At 29.1% G+C, this 21,689-nt stretch overlaps 1 protein-coding gene across 6 annotated transcripts; it reads right to left on the bottom strand.

Annotated features, from left to right (window-relative positions):
• Positions 1-1,859: 1,859 nt before the first annotated feature.
• Positions 1,860-18,413, bottom strand: LOC107452112 (uncharacterized). Of its 6 annotated transcripts, none has more exons than XM_016068417.4 (6): positions 18,291-18,413; positions 17,296-17,442; positions 11,015-11,372; positions 9,082-9,341; positions 5,876-6,039; positions 1,860-2,013 (listed from the first exon to the last, which is right to left on the bottom strand). In XM_016068417.4, exons 2-6 carry the CDS (start codon positions 17,348-17,350, stop codon positions 1,990-1,992), a joined length of 861 nt encoding a protein of 286 aa, XP_015923903.2. In that variant the 5' UTR covers positions 17,351-17,442; positions 18,291-18,413; the 3' UTR covers positions 1,860-1,989. The 6 variants fall into 6 exon arrangements, with proteins under 6 accessions (XP_015923903.2, XP_015923905.2, XP_015923906.2 ...); XM_016068419.3 differs by lacking the exon at positions 18,291-18,413 and adding an exon at positions 18,198-18,216; XM_016068420.4 differs by lacking the exon at positions 18,291-18,413 and having other exon boundaries at positions 9,088-9,341; positions 17,296-18,074.
• Positions 18,414-21,689: the final 3,276 nt, after the last annotated feature.

The raw sequence follows: 21,689 nt of genomic DNA, 5'->3' as shown, positions 1-21,689 counted from the left end.
TTAATATTTGAACAATTCAAAATTTATTCTTCAATCTTACTTCCTGCTCTTTGGAGAAGATTTTAAATAAAAGAATAATTAATTTTGCAACTATTTATGTTTTATGTCATTCTTTAGAGCTTTTCTTACTCGATATAGGGATACCCATCACAAACATTTAATTTCTGTATTCATGTCTTATGAACTTCTCCATATGCTTGCTGCATGTCTTAATGATATTTTGTGCACTTGTACAGTTTTTATACTGCACTCCTCCGATCCTTTTTTTATACATAAGTTTAAACCTTTGCGTCTCTGATTCACACCAGTGATAACATAAACATTTCTAAAAATCTCTACAAGATATGTTTGAAATGAAGTTTAGGCTAGTTTCTGTGTTCTGTTTTTATTATAGCTGTTCATTTCCTTATAATATTAGACCTTCATTTGCGAAATAGTAATTAATAAATTTTGTATTTCAAAAATTAGCTGAAGCTTCTATATATTCTTAAAGCATTTTATTGCTCAAAAAAAATTCCTTTTATAAATTAAAATTTAACTACAGTTAAACACATTCCAATGTATTTGCCTTAACTCAAGTATTATAACTCATAAAATATTTATGTGCCATAAAACTGCCGGAAGGATTACTCGAATCAAATATCTTACCTTTTCTAAAAAATTTTTAGTTGAAATTAAAAATTCCGATTAACTAAGGTAAAATCAATTATATTTTTTCAAAGAAAAAAAATCGCTCTTTGAAGGCATCAAAGTTTATTACATTATTTCAAAAATTAAGTACAAATTTATTTTTAAGGCAAATAAATTCAACTACATTCTGTTAATTTTCTAATTAAATGCGGGTTTAGTTATTGTTTGATTTACTCAACCTGCAAGGCATGGAAAAATTATATCACAATAAACTATTGTACTTTTTGAAATTTAGAAGTAAATTTATTAATTTGAAATTCATGAACTAAATAAAAATGTTATAAAAACCCTTATTTATTACACAAAGCAATTTGATTGTATTAAACGGAATACAAATTAAAATATACAATTTCAAAATAGGCAGATAACAAAGCATTAGGTAATACGCGAAAAAAGTGAAGTACATTATAATAACTGGATTAAAAATGACAGTTTATCAACTAAAACTCATAAGTCGGTAAGGTAGTTTTAAGAGATAATTTCCATTTTTTCTGGTAAATGATTTCTCTATGTATGTACTGAAAAATTTTGTTTTGCTTTAATAAAATATTTCAAACTAATTGATATTTGCTTGTTCGATCTTTTGTTGGTTTAGTATTTAGTATCTATCATCACTGCTTTTAATGATACTTAGTTTGATCAGAATAATACTTAAACAGGAAGTGTTTTAAATGAATATTTACAATGCATTGAATGTAACTTTGATTATAAATTGAAAATACATTTTTCTTGCATAACAAACGTAAAATAAATGTTTTAAAATGCGATAGATTTATTTTTCTGGAAGAAAAAGGTTTTCATTGAAGTTGCACAATTGACCGTAGTTCATACTAGAGTTAAATTTGCTTACAGTAACCAGCGGAAATTACTTCCGAACTGGTGCAATGCTCTGCAATAGAAAAATCAGTGTAAGCGACAAAAAAAATTCTAAATTGAGATTTTTAGATATTTAGCATCTTTGTATGATAAGCTACATATTGCAAGAAAGATTTCGTTTCATCACTTTTTTGTAATTCAATTTTAATGTTCATAGAAAGAAAATAGTTTGTCAAACTACTTTACTCGAAATCTATAGTGTTTTTCTAACGTTGTTTTTCAATTGCACGGCAGTTCTCGTCAGTTATTATATTAGGCAATTTAATGTGGTATAAAGTTAAAGCAGTTTCAAATTTTAAATATATAAACTATTTATTTGTCCTATTATGCATTTAACATTGTTACATTAAGATCATATCAATAACTAAGCAAAATAAAACGTTTCTGAAGGGTAGGAAACTTCAAGGATTCATTCACAATTCGCTATATTTCATATTCTTTGTCAACCTGTAAAAAAAAAAAGAAAAAAATTTAGTTCATTAATAATAATTTAAAAGCAGCGAAAAATCTACTTTACATATGAATGACTTGTTATAATATGGATATATGGTTATATTGTGGAATAACTTGTTATATTTTATATTACCTTAACAATATATTTCAAAAATAGTTCAGAATATTCGGTAAAAATTCATTTTCTGTTTTTTAATTCAATAGTTTTGTCAATTCTTTATCTCCTATATTCAACAGCAACATACGATATTACCAAATTAATATAATTTTTTTTTAAAAAACTAACTTACTGATTTAAGACGAAAGCAAAAATGTATTAGTTCTTAAACATGTTTTATTTACATCTCTTTGTTGCATAACCATTTCATTATTTGATAGGAACTCCTTTTGCCAAAACTCCTTGTTTTCCTTATTACCTTTAATTTCAATATAAATTTATTTATACATACAACTAAAGTTAGAAAAATTCTCTATTATTATTTATTGAAATAATATTTACTAAAAGCTTAAGAGACGAATATTTTAGAACCATAATTTTCAAGCTGGCAACACACATTATCGACGCACAATAGCAATTTTGGAATGATTTTGAAATGTAGTAAAATTGCAACCTTATTACAGTTTCAAATACTATATATATCATTGATTACATGATATTATAGTTGAATTACTTAAAGCCGTAGCAAATGTCAATCGATTTTATGAGAAAGTAACGAACCCTACAGCCAACATATTAGGAGTCGAAACTGCTTAGTTTTTATAAGAAGGCATATACAGTGCTTGTCAATTGCTAAAGAACAGTAACATTTTTCTCAATAATTAATAGTAGACAATAATTGAAGAAAGAAAACTAAGTACATATTTAGAGAAGCCCATGTGCATTTATCATAATGCAGAATGGTACAAACATTGCCACATCAAAAAATAAGAAAATTAAATATAAAAAATATGCCCCTTAGAAGATTTCCAAACAGCGACGAAAAATTTGTCTTCATTCCAGAATAAAACAGAGATGAGTATTTCAGTAAGATGTATGATAACTTTGGGCACAAATGCATATTTTGCATCTTTGGGGGTTATCATCTCACACCTCTCTCAAAGCTGTTATCAGCTCTTAAACAGTTCGGGGAGGGCGTGCTCTTTATGAAACTCCTCAACCAAGAACATCACAGGTGGATTCTATAGGAATCAGGTCTGGGGAGTACGCAGGTCATTGCTTATCGACAATATCTTCACTTTCTAGTGCGTGCGATATCTCAGCGCTCTTGTGTGAACGCGCAATTATAAACAGAAATTCTAGACCTATCTCCCCCCCCCCCTGAAGAGACGAGCATGAACCAAAATAATCTCTCTGCAATATCACTGGGATGCAGCACGACTTCGCTCAACGGTGTGAAGCGGTATTCTGCCATTGTGCATTATGCCTGCCCATGCCAACCAACCTAGGCCACACCAATAACGCTCATAAACCTACTGTTGTGCATAACCTCTCTCTCGCTCCACACTAACTGATGGCCAGAATAACTAGTCAAAGTGATGCGGGATGGGTCGTAGAATATCACTCTAAGCCAGATATTCCTTACACCAGCGCAATCTTTCTCGACGATGGACGAAGTTGAAGCGAGATGCATCGAACCGTGCATATAAACCAATTTGATTTAATCGCCGTAAGTTTGTTTTGGCAGAAACCTGTGCACCGGTAGTGGTTGCAAAGCTGCAGCTATCTTACTAGGAGTGACGTTTCTGTTCCTTTTCGCCACTAGGGATACATAGAGATCTCCTTGAGGTGTGGTGTTACCACGACCATTGGCATACTTACCTATAGCATTTTAAGCTTCAGTGGCCTTTTAAATCGCGAGATGACAGTTTTTGACACTCCCATTACTATGGCCACTGTAATGACATTTTAATCCGCACCAGTCGTCCAACTGCACGTCCACGATCATAAGCACTCAAATTATGTTTTGCAGATATTTAGCACTTATTTCTGTGAAATTCAAAGTGGTTATGCAATAAGTAAACCTACCTATTGCTCTATATTAAACACGTAACAGCATGAGTTTTCGAATGAATGAAGAGCTTGTATACATTGCATTTTATACGGATAACATTTTACGGTAATTGGTCGGTTGTCAAAAACGCTACTTCGCATAAATCAGTCATTCCTAAGCAATTGTCAAGCAGTGTAGAAACAATTTTCATCGATCAACTGATAAACAAAAATCTTTAATACTTTCGTAAAAAAATTCTAAACTATCCTATTGCTTTTAACCATACACAAAGTATTCCTGAAGTGCATTTTACTCTTGAAAGTTGGTTTTTCAGGAAGAAAATGGAAAGTTTTCCACCTTCTTCACACACATATATTTTACACACATATGTTAACACAAATATTTTTGGAATCTTCTTCAAAAATGTATCGAAAATATATGAAGTCTTTCAATAGGTTAAAAAATATTTGTACTCAAAAACACTTGGATTCGCAAATTAATATTCAAAAGAGGATAAGGATATTAAGCACCAGGTTGATTGTTGATTGTCCAACTAGCTGTGACTGGGCTCTTTTAATAATAAAGCAATCCTTAAAAATGCTGTTTTTCTGTCTTAATATTCTTACTTTTAACCGATAATAAGTACAGTGCACAAAAAAACGGACCACCCTGATTAACTTTTGATCTAATGATTGGCTCTTCAAGTTCAAGAGCTCAATCTTAAAGGTTCGTGGGAATGATCTCAAATATGCTAATTAATTCATGCAGACAATATTAAAGCTACGAAATCAGACGCAAAAAATTTCTTTCTCTAAATATACATACCTTTTTTTCGATGAATTCGGATTTTTAATTTCCAAAATAAAGGGTGTATCGGCTATCTGGGAAATATGATCCTAATAGTTTAGTCGGGAGAGAGGTTCAAAGTGCAGTTAATTTCAATTATGTAAGTTTTATTTAATTAAAGTAATAATTAATTTTAATAACTTTAATTAATGAAATAATTATTTCAATAACTTTAATGTTAATTTTACTTATTGCGTATTTTGCTATAGCTCGAGAAATTTTTCAGTGAATTGAAAAAATTTTGTGCACAATTATAATATTCGTTTATCCAAAGATAATTTCCGTGCAAAATATAACGTTTAATATATATTTTTTATTTTCTTTATTTTATTTAATAATAGTCGGAACATTTTTTGAATATTACAGTAAGCAATTTTTACATGATTTTAAATAATGAAATTTTGAAAATGGAATTTACAAAATTTGATCGAAATCGGTCGAATAGTTCCTAAGAAATCGAATCTTAAAGAAGTCATATTTTTAAAATTTGAAGGAAACTCTGATAAAATTACCGTACAGTATGGTAATGACATTTCAATTAAAAAAATAAAAAACTAGAATTTATTTAATAAAACCAAAATAGACGGTATTTAAACCATTTATTTAGAAATTTTTCTGTTCATATGGCAAACTTTTATCGGAAGTTCTGGTTTTCAAAATTATAGTTCTTTCAATCACATAGTCAGTAAAAAACACAAAACGGATATGTAAACTTTACCATATAAATGGCTTTTATACCATGCTCTAAAGTATCACGATAAAATTATGAAATTTTAACTCATTTGCTAAATTTTATTATATATTATGAAGCCCTACATTATTGTTAATTTTACTAAAAGAATTACCAAAGTGCCGTAAAAATTACCGAGCTTTTTGGTGCTCCCATAGAATTAGAAACACGGTAAATTTAACCACATGCTGTTAATTTTGACCATACTTTTTTTCTCAGTGTCTCCGCTCACTTTTTTCCCCTCATATTTTCACAAAAATGTTTCCTTGATGGAAAAGAAGTTACTTACCGATCTCTTTCTTCGCCTACCAGTAGCAACTGCTGTTGAAACTGGTATTGTTACTACTGTAGGTACAAGAGAAGCTAACAACAGTCCAAGTGGAAGTAATCCTAAAGCAAATGCCACATATTTAGAGGACTTACTTTTATACGGATGATATTCTTCAGAATAACCTAGAAGGAAACTTTCATGAAAAAGATCACTGCAAACATAAATTTTAATATAGTAAAGCATCGTTTATACGTTTCTCATTTGTATATCTTTCTCATTTATACGTCATTTCACTATAGTCCTAGTTCATTCTTAATCTGTGCATTATTGAATTCGTTTGTTTATACGACGGAAAAACGTAAAGCATTAGTAAACATAAACCATCAGTTATATATCTTAGAGATGAGTTTAAGCTCGCTTTTGGAAGTCCGAGCCCGAAAATTTTTAATTCGAACCCACCCAAGCCCGAGATTCATAAGATTACTTAAAACAATAGTTCGCCCAAACCAGAGATACATAAGATTACTTCGAGCTAGAGTTCTCCCGAACTCTAGATATACATTGTGGTTTCGCCACTCAGACTTTGATGTTTAGACAAGAAAATAAGTCATTAAATCATTTTTAATCACTAACCTGTGAAACATAACGCGAAGATAAAAATCTAGAATTAAATGTGAAGGAAAAACGTAGAAGAGAAATTGTCAACAACAGCAAATATTGAAGTTTTTTATAGTCTGTAAGATTCCAATCCGAGACCCTCTTTATAAACCGTAAAGTTGACTATATATAAATTTATAACAACATTTTGAAAAGTATAAAGCTTATTTAGATACTCATTTTATAGAGGCAGACACCATTTAAGTAAAATCCTTAAAAAAATCATGTTTTGAATCGTATTGAAGCATCTCATTTTTTCCTATTGCAAAAAATTAAAAATACTTATCATCAATTACCTTTATTTTATTACTTACAATAAAACTCGCGTTTTTAGGATCTTTCACCTAACCATAATATTAAACTGTAATATTTTTATGTTTATTCGATTTCCATTTGAAGCAAGTAAAAATCTATACGGTAAATAAAGTTCCAAAATGTAATTCTGTGATTTGATGTTAAAGTAGTGGTTTAAAGATTACTTTTTTTAAAAAAATATATATAACTAATGACACACAGGACGCGTGAAAATAATACTGCGCACTTTAGGGCTGTTTTCTGAAGACTCTGTCGTATTATGAAATACTTTTTTGGGAATAATATGTTATTTTTATAACTGTTGTGAGTTTACAACTGTCATGACTGTTAAGTCAAGACTCATGACTGTTAAGTCATGACTATATAAGTAAGCACTCATGACTGTTAAGTCAAGTTTAGCCTATTTAAAGCCAGCGCTGACCACGCTTATTTTGAAAATGGCGCAAAGCGTCAGTATGGAGAAAAATCACAGTTTTGCAAAAATAAAGAGTGTTTTTGGTTCAATTTTTTAATATTTAAATACTTACTCCATACTCCAAAGCTGCACTACCTGGGCTCATAAAAATTTGTAAAAACTGAGAATAAGGCAGTGATTCTGATAATATTTATCTAGGTGAAAAAATTTCGCCAAATTGGTGATTTTTGAAAAAGTTTAATAACTTTTAAAACATTTAAGTTATTTGTCCGTTCTGAAACACAGGTAATTCTTTACGATAAGATTATGTATATAGTTTAAAATCATCGCATTGCTTTAAGTGTAAGGCACTTAAACTATAGCTTTTTTATTCTCCTTGGTGACAGAGCTTCGAAAAACAGCGTTAACTGGTACGCTAATCCAGAAAGATTCGTCATCTCTGGCCTAGACCATAAATATAATTTATTTCAGTCTTTCCAAGATGTTAAAAAAAGTAGAAAATAGTTTGATTTTCAGCTTTATTGAAAAATAGTGAACAGGACTCAGCCCCTTTCGAAATACGGTGATTGCCTTACCCTTCTCCGCTTTTCCAGGCCACTCGGCTTACTATGAATGACAGTAAAGTTAATAATAGGAGCAACCTTTGAGTATGCTGCTATGGCACGAAATCGATTTTCTTGACAAGTTCTACCGAAATTTCAGTCAAAATCCCTATTTGTTAGAAATTTGTCAGAACACTGCTATTTAGATTTGTTAATCGGGTTCTACAAGTAACTTGTCTCTAGTAACAAGTCTAGTGACTGGTTTCGAAAAGAACAGTTGAAGATCTGTAGATGCAATCATCTGTACTTAGTGAGTTCTGAATTGCATCGCTTGGATATAACACTGGCTAAATGAGTAAAAACTTGCATTCGTTCCAAATTTGCGTTCTATTTCAACTTTCAAGAGATGCTTCGATATCCCTTGTTAGCTTGCATTAAAAGGATTAAAAAGTAAGTTTTTAACGTAAGGGGTATTTTTTACCCCAAAATATAACAGTTTCAACCTAATCAAACTTAGCGGCAAGTTTGGTGTTTTTACAAGAGAATTCGAAGTGTTGAGGCAGTATTTGTCACAGATGATATTGCTTTATTAAAAAAAAAATTATATCTTTAGTGTCCGTGTGTATAGGCCTCATCTGACAGGTCATTTTGCTGAAGAAAAAAAAACAAGTTTCATCTTAAAAATATATTGTGTTACCTTAATAATATATTATACTTAAAACATATTGTTTCATTTTAAATGTAAGATTCTCTCTCTGTCACATCAGTGCTACATTTTTTGCAATTTCTATTCCTGTTGATAACGTTTTATGATTGCAGATATTTCAACCTTTGGCTCTTTTGCTTGCTGTTAGAAAATTTTGGAACACGTTGCACCGTAATATCATGCTAAGTTGTACCAAATTATAATATTAAACCAATTTCTTTGAGAGAGAAAATGGAAAATTTTGCACTAACAGAGTTTTCTTGTTACAAATTATATAATGTCAACAATTAGGAAAAGTCTGAATTTATATTTTATTATATTATAAAATGAGCTTACTAAATTTTGAAAAACCTATTGTGTCTTCTGCTGTGAAGTAGTTTGTTACTTTAAATTAAGAGCATCGTTCTTTAAAGAAAGAAAGAACATCGTTCTGGAAGAGAAAAAAATCAATTCTACAAATGGCGGGTAAGTTTACAGATTTGGAAAAAAGTTCTTTTTATCGCAATTGCAAGACTTTCTGTAAAATTTAAAAGCTAACTGCAGGAAATACCATTGCATTAAAAGTCTTATATAAAAATAAGGAAATTACCATAACCATTATTATATCCATCATGAGTACCATAATTATCATGAGAGCCATAGCCATCATTATGATAGCCATCATTATGATCTGAAGATGAATAAGTTGGTTTCCCGTAACTTCCCAATTTGATGAGGTCCTTAGCTTTAGTATAATAATCATCTGAATCGGAAGGAATCAGATGCTGGGGATATCCGAAATGATGTTGATTTACAGATTCAAAATCATCATAATCGGGAAAAAAATTTTCACCACTGTCAACTGGTTTCCTATAAAAGGAAGAAGAACAATATGTTTAATATCTCAGTTTCAAAACTAGATTTTATAATAAGATATTAAATTATTGTTAAAACAATTGTAATCCAAATAAATAATAAAACTTATTTCATACAGGGGGAGATTCAGTTAAAAACTTAAAGTAGGGCAGATCATAAGGTTTGAGAATAGCATAGAAACTCGAGACCGAAAATCTCATGACGCGTCGCATCAAGTGTTTTGCTATTATGGCTCTTCGCGCATATATGAATGGGTAATTTTATTTATCTTATCTTTACGTGAATTTAATGTTTCTAACAATTACAATCAAATATAGAAAAATATATAGATTCAAATGACAACATAAATAGCTGTTTTATAATTTATTAATTTGCAAGCGAATTGGCGAGTTTTGCAAGTTAGTCGCCAAACAAATTAATTACGATATAACAGCTAAATCTGAACATATCCGAACTCAGTTTTCGGCAATAACTGTTAGGAAACGTAAATTTAACATATAAAGAAAATTTACAAAACATATTTTAACATATTAAGAAAATTAAAAAGCACCGTGACAAATGTGTATAGCTCATAATAGGGGCGAAATTCTTTACATCAATTTTCTTCTGTTTACATAAAGCATCTTTTTGACACTATAGCACTTTGAAAATAAAAACCTTGGTTCTTTCGGCCCACCATACCACCTACGTTTCAAGTTTTTAATCATGAAACTGAATCACCCTGTATAAAATCTTATATCTCCAATTATAATATAGCTCGGAATTCAGATAATTTATTCAGATTAGAACTTCGATTGTCGATGATGTTTTTCGAACTGTATGTTGTAAAAATAATATCGATATATTATGGAATATTACTTTAATCTCTTTTGAGAGAACCATTTTATATTTATGATAGGAAAAATGAAATAAAATTAAACTAAACACTCATCCGAATAGTTTTTGACTAATATTTTATAAAGAGTATCTTTAGATATATATATATATTCAGGATATTTTGGGTGCAGTTTTGGTCAAAAAATTCTGGTGTTTTTAATCCCGCTTTCCTCAATAGTGTGAGTTACCCATTTGCGCGTCTGTGTACTTAAAGTATATCAACTTATCTTAATTTTTATGGAGTGTTAAATATGCTTGCGATAGTCAATCTTATTTTATTACTTGGCAGTTTCAGCTCATCGTAGGAATTTATTTTAACAAATATTTTATTGATATCGCTATTAATTAAGAAACTGATGAAACTAATGTCAGCTGTAAAAATAAACAATAATAATGATTAAATTTTAATTTAGTTTTTTAGCCTTTGAAAAATAAAGCTACGATAATGGAGAATATGTAACAAAATATTTATTTAGAGAAACATAAATATTAATAAATTGCAGTTTCATCCCCAAAAATCTGCAGATTTTTCGTCAAGGAGATTATTATGTCAAAATGTACTAAATAGTGGCAAAATGCAGATTTTGTAAGACAGCAAAAAAAATTTACAGAAATTAAAATGAAATTTGCTTGCAGATTTTGTAAAGATTAAATTAAAGAAAGATGCTAATTTATTTTCTTCCTTCAAAAAATCTGCAGAATTTCTAAAAAAGTACTTAAAAATAATTCGCTCATGATTTTTAGTCGAATGCATAACAAAATAATGAAGAAAAAAAATTCAATAAATGAACCTTTTTTCCGGTTTTCTTCTTCTATGCTTTTCTTGTTTTTCCTGTTGTTTAAAAAAGTTACTGTTTGGGAATTGGTTGAATTTTTGTTTTGGACGAAATGTAGCAACATTTGCGAAACCAGAATTCGTAACTGTTGGTGGCTTTTGATTCTGAGATAATATTTTGTAATGATTTGTGGAAGGAAGTGTAGCTGGAAGTTGGCGGCGTGATGTCTGATTCAAAATAGGCTTTCTATGATTTGGATCCAAAAGTATCTCCCATGGAATTTTATTGCTTTCGCTCGTTCTGTGGCTACTCAGACTTTTTCCTGTTGAATAGACTTCAGCAATAAACAATACAACAATCCAACAAATGGAACCTGCAAAAAAATGAATTTCTTAATTCAGCCAGTTTTTATTACACTGATTCAGTTTGCACTGAGCAATTGATTGCACTTAAATGTCTCTCCTAAACCTCTCACGGGTCAGTGAGATTAAATGCATAAGTTACATCTGCCGGTCAGTGTAAACGAAGTATTAAACTTTTAGGCTGTTCTTCGAATGCTGTGTACTCATATGAACTAACGCTTTTTAGCGAATATCCTGCTGATTTTTTGATTTTTTTCATGCCTGTTTTTACATTTTGTCCATCTTAAGTCAATGTTCTGTATTCTATTTATGAAAACAATGCAAAGGAAGAATGAAAAGCTACAGTTTTGTAAAATTGAAAAACGTTTGTGCTCTACACTTTAAAAATTTTAATAAATTCCACCGCAGTATTTAAAGTAATGGAATAAAAATACGACAAAATAGCCATCACCACGATACGATTTTTTTTAAGAGTGAAAGACAGTGAAATTTATTATATTATCAATGCTGCTTCATAGAAAACCTGTTTTTAAAATCTTAAAATCTCGTTTAAAATATCGAAACAGCTAAACTTACACTTTCAAAATTTTCTAAGTAAGCAAAATATTCAATTATTAGGCACTTATTTCACTTACATGCAAAATGACGCTAATATTATGTTTAAAATTATTTTAGAAATATACAAAATTATTTTTTAACACACAAAATATGTTTAATTTTTACAGTTAATCTAATTTTACCAAACTTTTCAAACTTTTTTTAGATAGATTTAGACTTAAGTAAAAAACATGACAAATTTCCTTACCATTGTAAAAATTGTCAATTTTTTAAAAAAAAAAAGACTTTTACATGTTGAAAATGACTAATTAAGATATTAAAACCTTTTTTCAGATGCATTACAACTTCCATGCAGAAAATATTTTTCTTTTATCATTATAAAAATTACATTATAACTTTTTAAAACACTAGCTTTTTTAAATATTAAAAATATTTTCAATCAAACTATTAAAACTTTTTAAGAAATCCTTAAAAGTTCACGTGATCTCATAACATTTCAAATTGATGCAACTTCCACGTTGAAACTCTTACTGTTATAAAAACCACCTTGTAACTTTTTAAAGCACTAGTTTCTTAAATATTGAAAATAATTTCAATTAGACTATTACAACTTTTTAAGAAACCCTTAAAAGTACACGTGATTATATAACATTTCAAAGTGATACAACTTCTAAGCAGATAATCTTTTTTTTTATCATGAAAATTACGATATAACATCTTTTGTATATAATGCATTGTTTGTATTATAAATATGTGGCTTTTATGTATATAAAATACTTTAATAAAACTTCTTAAGGAGTCTCAAGATTCTTAAAAGTACACGTCAACACAGATCATTTCAAAGTACTACAACTTCTAAATGAACAATTTTTTCAAAGATTTATATCAAACAACTTATACTTAAATATTTAGGTTATACTTGCTTTAAATATTTTTTACATTCAAAAATTTCAAATTTATCAGTTTTATACCTTTAAAAAGTACTAAAGCTTAAAATAGAGCTTTAAAACTATGTACAATTTATAATTGTAATATTTAAGCACAACTTAAGAAAAATATTGGAATTGTACAATAACTTAGCTCGTTATCAAGTGCGCCGCATTTTACATGTTCCAAAAAAGTCAAATTTCCATCGTGTATAATTTTAAATTATGAAAATTATATTTACCATGTGTAATTTCACGGTGACAAGTAAATACTTGTAGTATATATTTTTATTAACTCAAAATTCAGATTTCTACTTTTGCTGCAGTAGTTTGAAATTTTTTATATTTACTTGTGTCTGTTATCAGCTTCCAGGGTAATGAGACCCCTTAAATATTTATGACAGTTTTTACTTAATCTTGAAACAGGAATAAACAACTACTACTATAAAAATGGCTCTCAATGCTGATTGTAGACATTTTTTAGACTCATTAAACTTAATTGAGAAATATTACCCATTATCGTTTTGCTTTTAGAAAATCTATTTTACTTTTATCGTAATAAAACAAATTAAACTATTTTATTTTATTTTATAACCCTCGTTGAACAGCCGACCCAAATTTTGAATTTACGACTGCAAATGTTGCAACTCCTTCACCTTGTATTTTTGAACCCAATCCAGAAGACCACGGAACTCTTGGATCAATTATTGGTAGAAATTTGCCTTCGTGAAGGACTTTTTAACGGAACTAAGCTGCATTTGCGTTAAATGGAGAGGAAACCTACGAAATCCTCCCACGGTTAGCCTAATGGCAAGGGAACTCTAACCCATGATCCGTCCACCACTGAGGATATTTTTCGTCAGCACTGTGGTCGGTGTGAGCCGGGTGCGGAATTCGAATCAATCAGCTATCGCTGGGATTCAAACCCGGGTTACCTCATTAGGAAGCGAATACTCATTCTCCTGTGCCACCACGGCTCAAAAAATTAAACTACTAAAAATTTTCATAAAATCTAAAATTTTGATACTAAGTTGATGTTTGAGCAATGTGAATACAAAGTGTAAATAAAATAGCCTTCAACACTCATGGTATAAATTGTAATCAGATAGAAGTCAATAATATTTTAATAACAATTAATAATAGTCAGTAAACATAATTTGATTAAAAAAAAAAAAAAAAAAAACTTTGAACACAATTTCAATATTTTAAACACCATTTGTTAAACGTCAATATTTAGATAAAAGTTAGTATTTAAACTGACCACCTTTTCGAGAAAACTAAAAACTGGTAAATGTTTTGAAAGGGATATTTGAAAACTCACTGTTTTTTCTTTCCAATTTAATATTTTGCGAACAAAAATCTTTACCAGAGATTTTTTATCATAAATATTTTTTTAAGCTATTGGAAAAGTAAAGTAGTGAGTTTTCGAATGCCGTTTCAGAAATTTTGCAGCCAGTTTTTTTCTCCTGAATGCTGGTCAGCTTTTTAATACAGCACAATAATTATGACAGAAATCAATATTTTGATAATAATTTGATATAAGTAATAAAAAAAATTCATAAAATTTTTTTTTAACATTTTAAACACAATCGCCAATATTTTAAGCATAATTGATTTAAAATCACTCTTTAGGTCCTAGATTCATAACATAGGGGATACCATCCCCAGAAGGCGTACAACTTACAGAAGAAAATTATTTGAAGTATCGAATGTAAATTAGTTATTTCGTTTGTTTTGTATTGAAAAACTTAAAAACATTTAACTCAGCCTACACTAATTGTTAAAGCAATTATTAATTTAGCACTAGGAATCCTTTTTTTTTTTTATAAGAAAAGGATTCCGAACCAATTGAATTATAGTGAGGACAACACTTAGCTTGCTGTTTCACGCAGAAAACTTAACACTTCAATGTTTGCTGATTTTTTTTTTTTTTTTTTTGCAAATTATTTTGGTATTTCTTATTCATCATGAACATAATGTTACAATAGTTTTGAATTTTTCAAATAACCTGTTTAAAAGTTATTTTACACTACTCATTAGTTTATTCAAATAATTATTTATCTTAAAATATATAGTACTCTTTTCTAATTATTATGCTTCATTGAGTCTAGTTCATCTTTACACTGTTACCTATCATTAGAAAAACTGTTTGAAACAAGCACTATATAAAAAATAAAAAATAAACATTTTTATTAAATATCTTTTAAAGAAATTATGACTGATTTAAAGTTTCAAACGCCAAAGCCCATTGCCTATATCTCTATGTTTTATGGACTTAAGATTTCAATGAAAGCGTTGTTTGTAGGTCGTAGTACTAAATTTATTAATAGGCAAAAATGTCGATAATTAAATAATTTTTAATATATAATGATGATCGTATATATATTTGCATAGTTTCAATGTATGGTGCATATAAAATAGACAGTGGCAATTCATTATTAATTTGAAACATCTAAACATTTTGAATTAAAACCAATTTTTTTTTTTTGCAGAATACTGTAGAAATAATTAGATTTCAAATCCAGCTATTCACAACTTAATATCTTACAGTTTAAAGATGAGAATCTTGTAATATTCACGTTATATAAGGGGTCATGCGAAATTTTTATGAAATTAAAATTATTTCTATTCGACTTCTATATAAACACGGCTATACTTTCATCTAAATAGCTGTTATATTATTTGTTTTAATTAAACACATTTTTTCAACAAAAAAAAATCAAATTTTAATTTTTGAAGAGATTTTAAGTATTTAAATTTTCCTCGTACTCATTTTTTTTATAAACTTCGAATTTAATTAGCTTGCAAATTATAATTAGGGGAAGTAATTTGTAAGCTGTAGTATTTAGTTGATTGTTTAATTTAAATTGAGAGATGATAGATTGAATTCATTACATTTTTTACACGAGGGTTACTTTAAAAAAACTATTGGCTTGGTAAAAGTTAAAATATCAATACATTGGTCAGTAGGAATTTTCAATGAAATAACAATATAATTAATAGCGTATCATATAAAAAATGCTAAAAAAAAATTTTTTTTAAAAGTATTTTTTAATTGTTTCCTAAACTTTTGCTAAATAACTGTTTTTAGGAGACTTAAAAATGTTTGACTTGCAAAGTGGTCGATGGTCTTAAAAAAGAAAAAGATTGGGAATCCATGCCTTAGATAGAAGCACTGTGGGCAATTCAGAAAACAACGTAAATACTTCACGATTGATTCCGAGAAAAATGTCTTGACAACTATTTTCCTTCTATTGCTAATGCTATGAACACTAAAATAGAAATTCACAAAGCTAATAAAATAAAGTTTATTCTTAAAAAAAAATTGCAATATGTGGCTTACCATACCAAGATGCCAAATAATAAAAATCTCAACTTTGAATTTTTTGTCACTTACATTGATTTTTCAATTGCATAACCTCTCAAGACCCAGCTTGCACGATTGCATGGGCTAAATATTAAACCAAAATCTGCATAGTGGCAATGCGCTTATTTTAAAAATTTTAAACTGAGTCAAAGTTTTCTTCTCTAAAAGCTACCTTTTTAATATTAAAAACTCTTACCATTGCAAATTTAAAATTAGATCTTAAATTTCAATAATGTATTCTAATTCGTGTTATCATAAATTTCTTAGAATAATGTTAATAACAAAATAATTTTCTTAGCACTTTTACGTTTTGAGCAATTTAGACAAGAAAAACTTAGTATGTTCAAATTGCAGCAGGTCTTAAAGGGATAATAACTGTGAATAAGAGACAAAAATCAATAACTTAATGACAATTTGATTAAAATCAGTAAAAAAAGAGAATAAAAATTAATATTTATAAGACAATCAGTTAAGGAACAATATTTAGCTACTATTACAATTACGATTTATTTTTGTAAGAATACATTCTTTTGAAAATATGTGAGAGAAATGAGATTTTCAGCAAATTGAGTGAAAAAAATTATGAAAATTAATATTTTAAAGAAAATTAATTAAAGAACAATATTTAGATATACTATTACAATTATGACTTACTTTTGTAAGAATCCATTTTTTTCAAAGTAAGTGAGAGAAATAAAATTTTTAACCTATTAATTCAGTAAAAAAATCATAAAAATTAATATTTTCAAGACAATCGGTTTAAGAACAGTATTTAGATGCAATTATGATTTACTTTTGTAAGAATCCATACTTTTGAAAGTTTACAAGAGAAATAAGATTTTCAACATATAAAGTCAGTAAAAAAATTATAAAAATTAATATTTTAAAGACAACCGGTTAAAGAACAATATTTAGATACTATTATAATTATGACTTACTTTTGTAAGAATCCATACTTTTGAAAGTTTACAAGAGAAATAAGATTTTCAACATATAAAGTCAGTAAAAAAATTATAAAAATTAATATTTTAAAGACAACCGGTTAAAGAACAATATTTAGATACTATTATAATTATGACTTACTTTTGTAAGAATCCATTCTTTTGAAAGTTTGTGAGAGAAATGAGATCTTTTTCATCTGAGCTCATAGAAGCGCATCTTTTTTTTCAAGGTCACTGATCTCACTAAAATGAGCACATTTCACAAAAGATACTTCTTCATTTAAAACTTCTATAGAAATAGACATACAAATATATTGTTATACATCTGTTGATATGCTTTATTATTTCGCCCTTTTATCTCATAAAGAAAGAATCAGTCAAATAAAAATCATAAGCTTATAAACTGAAATCTAGAATGATAAAATCAGTGAAAATTTTTGGTTTTTGAAACAAATGTAGAGCTATAAATCCGGAAGTGCTAGATCGCCACATTATTTTTATACCTTAAAAATCGCGTTTGCGTGAAACTGATCTTCAGGATTCGCACGTGCCTACTCAAGTTTAAAAATTATCCATTTTGTTCTAAAAAATCCAAAGGTTTCTTAGATTTCACTTAGGAATTAAAAATCAAATTCTCTGATTTCGGATTTAGATATATTTACTTTTAGTTATTAAAAAAAACATTGTGGTAGTAAAAAATATAGTAAAATGTAATTTTTCATTTCATTATTGCTGAAACTTTCTAATTTTTTTCCAGAAACATACGACTCCAGGGTTTTTTGTGGTCGGATCCGCGTTAAAACGGGATCGGTTTTTAGGGTCTTAACGCACCCGAATACCTACGGCGAAGAAATTTTGCAATAATTTATAAATTTTTATTTAAAACTTATGTATGCATAATGCATTAACACATGATATTAAGCATTAATACTGGGAAACTGGGGAAAAGTAAAAAATGGTCACAAAAAAAAAATTTCCAAGGAAAGAAAAACTGAAGTCTCTTAGCGTAAAACTTTGTAGTAAGTTATTATAATTATTTTTTACTTTTGCTTGCTCTATAGTATTTGTACACATTGAACTTATAGAATAGGTTATACAATTGACATAATTCTAATTTTCTAATTATTTAACGCCTACCGCTAATATTGCAACGCATTAGACAAAAACAGTCAAAAATAGAATTAATTATACAAGAGTTAGGCTGAAAAATGTAAAATAATAGTAGAAAGTCAGAAATACTATTCAAGCAGAAAACGTAAAAAGTTTGGTTTATTTTTTGGTTTACCATTTTGATTTATTATTTTAAATGTAATTTACTTATTTTGTCTTTTTCTGAATTCGTAAATCAGTTTCATACTTTGATTAGATATAAAATAATAGTTTAATCAACCAATGCGTAATCTATTTCCTTGACATTTTTATTCATTTATTGTTACACATACAACTGTAGGTGAGATCACTAAGATACATCCAGCTTTACGTAGGATTCGAACCCGTAACCTCCACGCTACAGAGCATTTAGCAGTACGGCAAGACCACTCTACTCAAAAAGCTCGCTTAGCCATAATTGGGACTAACAGATTTTAACTAGTAGTAGTACGTTATTTATGTCGTCCTAGAGCTGCATAACGGGCTATTGGCGGCGGTCTGGGAAACATCCGTGAAGATGATCCGAAGACATGCCATCAAAATTTTGATCCTCTACAGAGGGGATGGCTCCTCATCTTTGCTAGCCCAAAGAGCACTTTACGGTAGAACAGTTTAGTGAAAACCGATACTGCACACCCTCGGTCCCTTCGTAGGTTGATCAAAGTGTTCACCCATCCGATGCTTGACTTCAATGATCTATGGGAAATCATGTCTTAACGATCAGACAGCTGCAGGACAACAGATATCACATTGAAAAATTGAGAAAATTACAAGAAATCATGTTTTAAGCTTTAAGCTATTAAACTAGAAAGGTCATGGTATTTCAGCTTATGAGTAAATGTTACTTTTTTAATTATTATTACGTTTGCTCATGTTGAAAAAAAATAAAATTTGAATAGTTTTGGAGAGATAGCAATGAACTTTTTTTATATATATGTTACGGTGAAACACCGAAATCTGGAGAATGTCGACATTCACCGGTGAAAACTTTAAATTTGAAGAAATTTTTTGATCCGAATTGTCATGTTTAAAAAGAATCAACCATATATGTGTGCATATATATATATATATATATATATATATATATATATATATATATATATATATATATATATATATATATATATATACAGTGGTGGCCAAAAGTGTGGACACTTTTTGAAAGTTTCATGTTTATCAACTTAAAACACCATTTATTTTTCAGCAGGATTCAGCTCCATGCCACACAGCAAAAGTATGCAAAACCAAAACATGCTTTCAAAATAAAGGCATGGATTTATTACCATGGCCAGGAAACAGCCCTGATCTCAATCCAATTGAAAATTTGTGGCGACGTTTGAAAATTCTTGTACGAAAAAAACGTCCATTCAATAAAAGACAACTAAGTGAAGCTATAATTGATTCTTGGCACCATGTGATTATGAAAGATGAACTCCAAACACTCGCTCACTCGATGAAAAGACGCTGTGAAGCTGTCTTAAAAAATAAGGGTTATCCTACTAAGTATTGATTGAGTAAGTATCACTTTAAAAAAATGCAAATCTAAGATAGATCTTACTATTAGTTGCATAACTTTTTTTGTAATGCAGATATTCTAATACTGTATTTATTATTAAATTCTACATTAAATTCCCTTCAATTTGATATATAAACGTTTGTATTTAAGTGAAAATTAATATATTCTACAAGCACACAAAATTGAAAAACATGAAACTTTCAAAAAGTGTCCACACTTTTGGCCATCACTGTATATATATATATATTTGTGTGCGTGCGTGCGTGCGTGCGTGTGTGTGTGTGTGTGTGTGTGTGTGTGTGTGTGTGTGTGTGTGTGTGTGTGTGTGTTACGGTGAAACACCGAAATCTGGAGAATGCCGACATTCACTGGTGAATGTCAACATTCACGTAGTCGCTTGGTGTATGTCCGAAATATTTGCCAAATACCCTTATTTCTGACTCTCACCGGTGAATGTCAACAATCACATAGTCGCTTTGGTGAATGTCCGAAATATTTGTTATATCCAATTTTATATTAATTTATTCGTTAATATTATTATATTTATTTGATATATTTATATTTATTCTATATTTTAATACTTACTGACGATAGATTAGAAGAAACATCAGCGTTTGGAGTATCAGGCAAATATATACAGGGCAATGGCACTTGACCTTAAAAAAACATCAGTGTAGGGTATACCGAGCAAATGTATACCGGGCAGTGGCACTTAATCTTAAAAAAACATCAGTGTAGGGTATACCGGGCTAATGTATACCGGGCAGTGTCACTTAACCTTAAAGAAACATCAGTGTAGGGTTAAAATATCGAATAAATGTAATTATATCCACGAATAAATTCATATCAAATCGAATGTAATAAATATTTCTGACATTCACCAAAGCATATCTGTGATAGTCGACATACACCGATGAGGGTCCGAATGTTGTACAAGAAAGTAATGAAATATTCGATCTTTCACCGACGTATTTGGTGTTTGTCGACATTCACCGGTGAAAGTCAACAACCACCGATTTTGGTCTTTAGCCGTCACATATATAAATAACTGAAATTCGATGATTTAGTCATAATTGGCCTTAAAAAGGTATTCGAATACTTTAAATAGTAGTGAAATTACAACATTTCCCCAGTACTTAAGATTTCTTTCTGTGTTTTTATTATCTTCTTTAATTTTCTCTATCTATCTATCTATTTATTATTATTATTATTATTATCTGTAGAGTCCCTGGCCAAATTATTAGACGCACTATAAGATAATATTATTTATCAGGTGAGTTTTATTTTAGTTTTTTTTTTTTTTTTTTAAGGCTACTGAAACCGGTTTGCACTTGTTTACATTCGTGTATCAATTGGTTAAATTAGAGGATATATATTATAAATTCGGTGATTAGATAAATGAGACGATATATTATATAAATATAGAATATTTATTACATCAGGTTTTATATTAGTATATTATAATAATTAGATCAAATTATTCCACGCGCTATAATGTATTAATAATGACATGTTTTGCACGAGTTTATATGCAATGCTTTTATATTTAAATATACATGTAACAGGTTTTTTTTTCAGGAGACTTTTTATTTCCTCCCGATTTGTATTTATTTTTAACGTATTGCATTTCAATGTTGATACACGAACATAAACAAGTGTAAACCGGTTTCAGTCGCGTAAAAACAATAATGCTGTATCTCCTGATAATTAAGATTTTACATAGAATTTTATCATGCGTCTAATGATTTGACCAGGGAATATATATATTCAATTCAATTTTTACGAAAGAAGCTGAAAATCTAAGAACTGAGTTCAATTGAAAGAACTGTACATGTCTTTAGTCATTCATCAGTCATGGAATGCTTCCGCCA

The sequence above is a fragment of the Parasteatoda tepidariorum genome, chromosome 11, assembly GCF_982258835.1.
Source record: "Parasteatoda tepidariorum strain Cologne lab strain chromosome 11, Ptep-v5.0, whole genome shotgun sequence".
NCBI lineage: Eukaryota > Metazoa > Arthropoda > Arachnida > Araneae > Theridiidae > Parasteatoda > Parasteatoda tepidariorum.
Note: the sequence above shows the minus strand (reverse complement) of the source record. Positions and strands in the feature narration are given on the sequence as shown.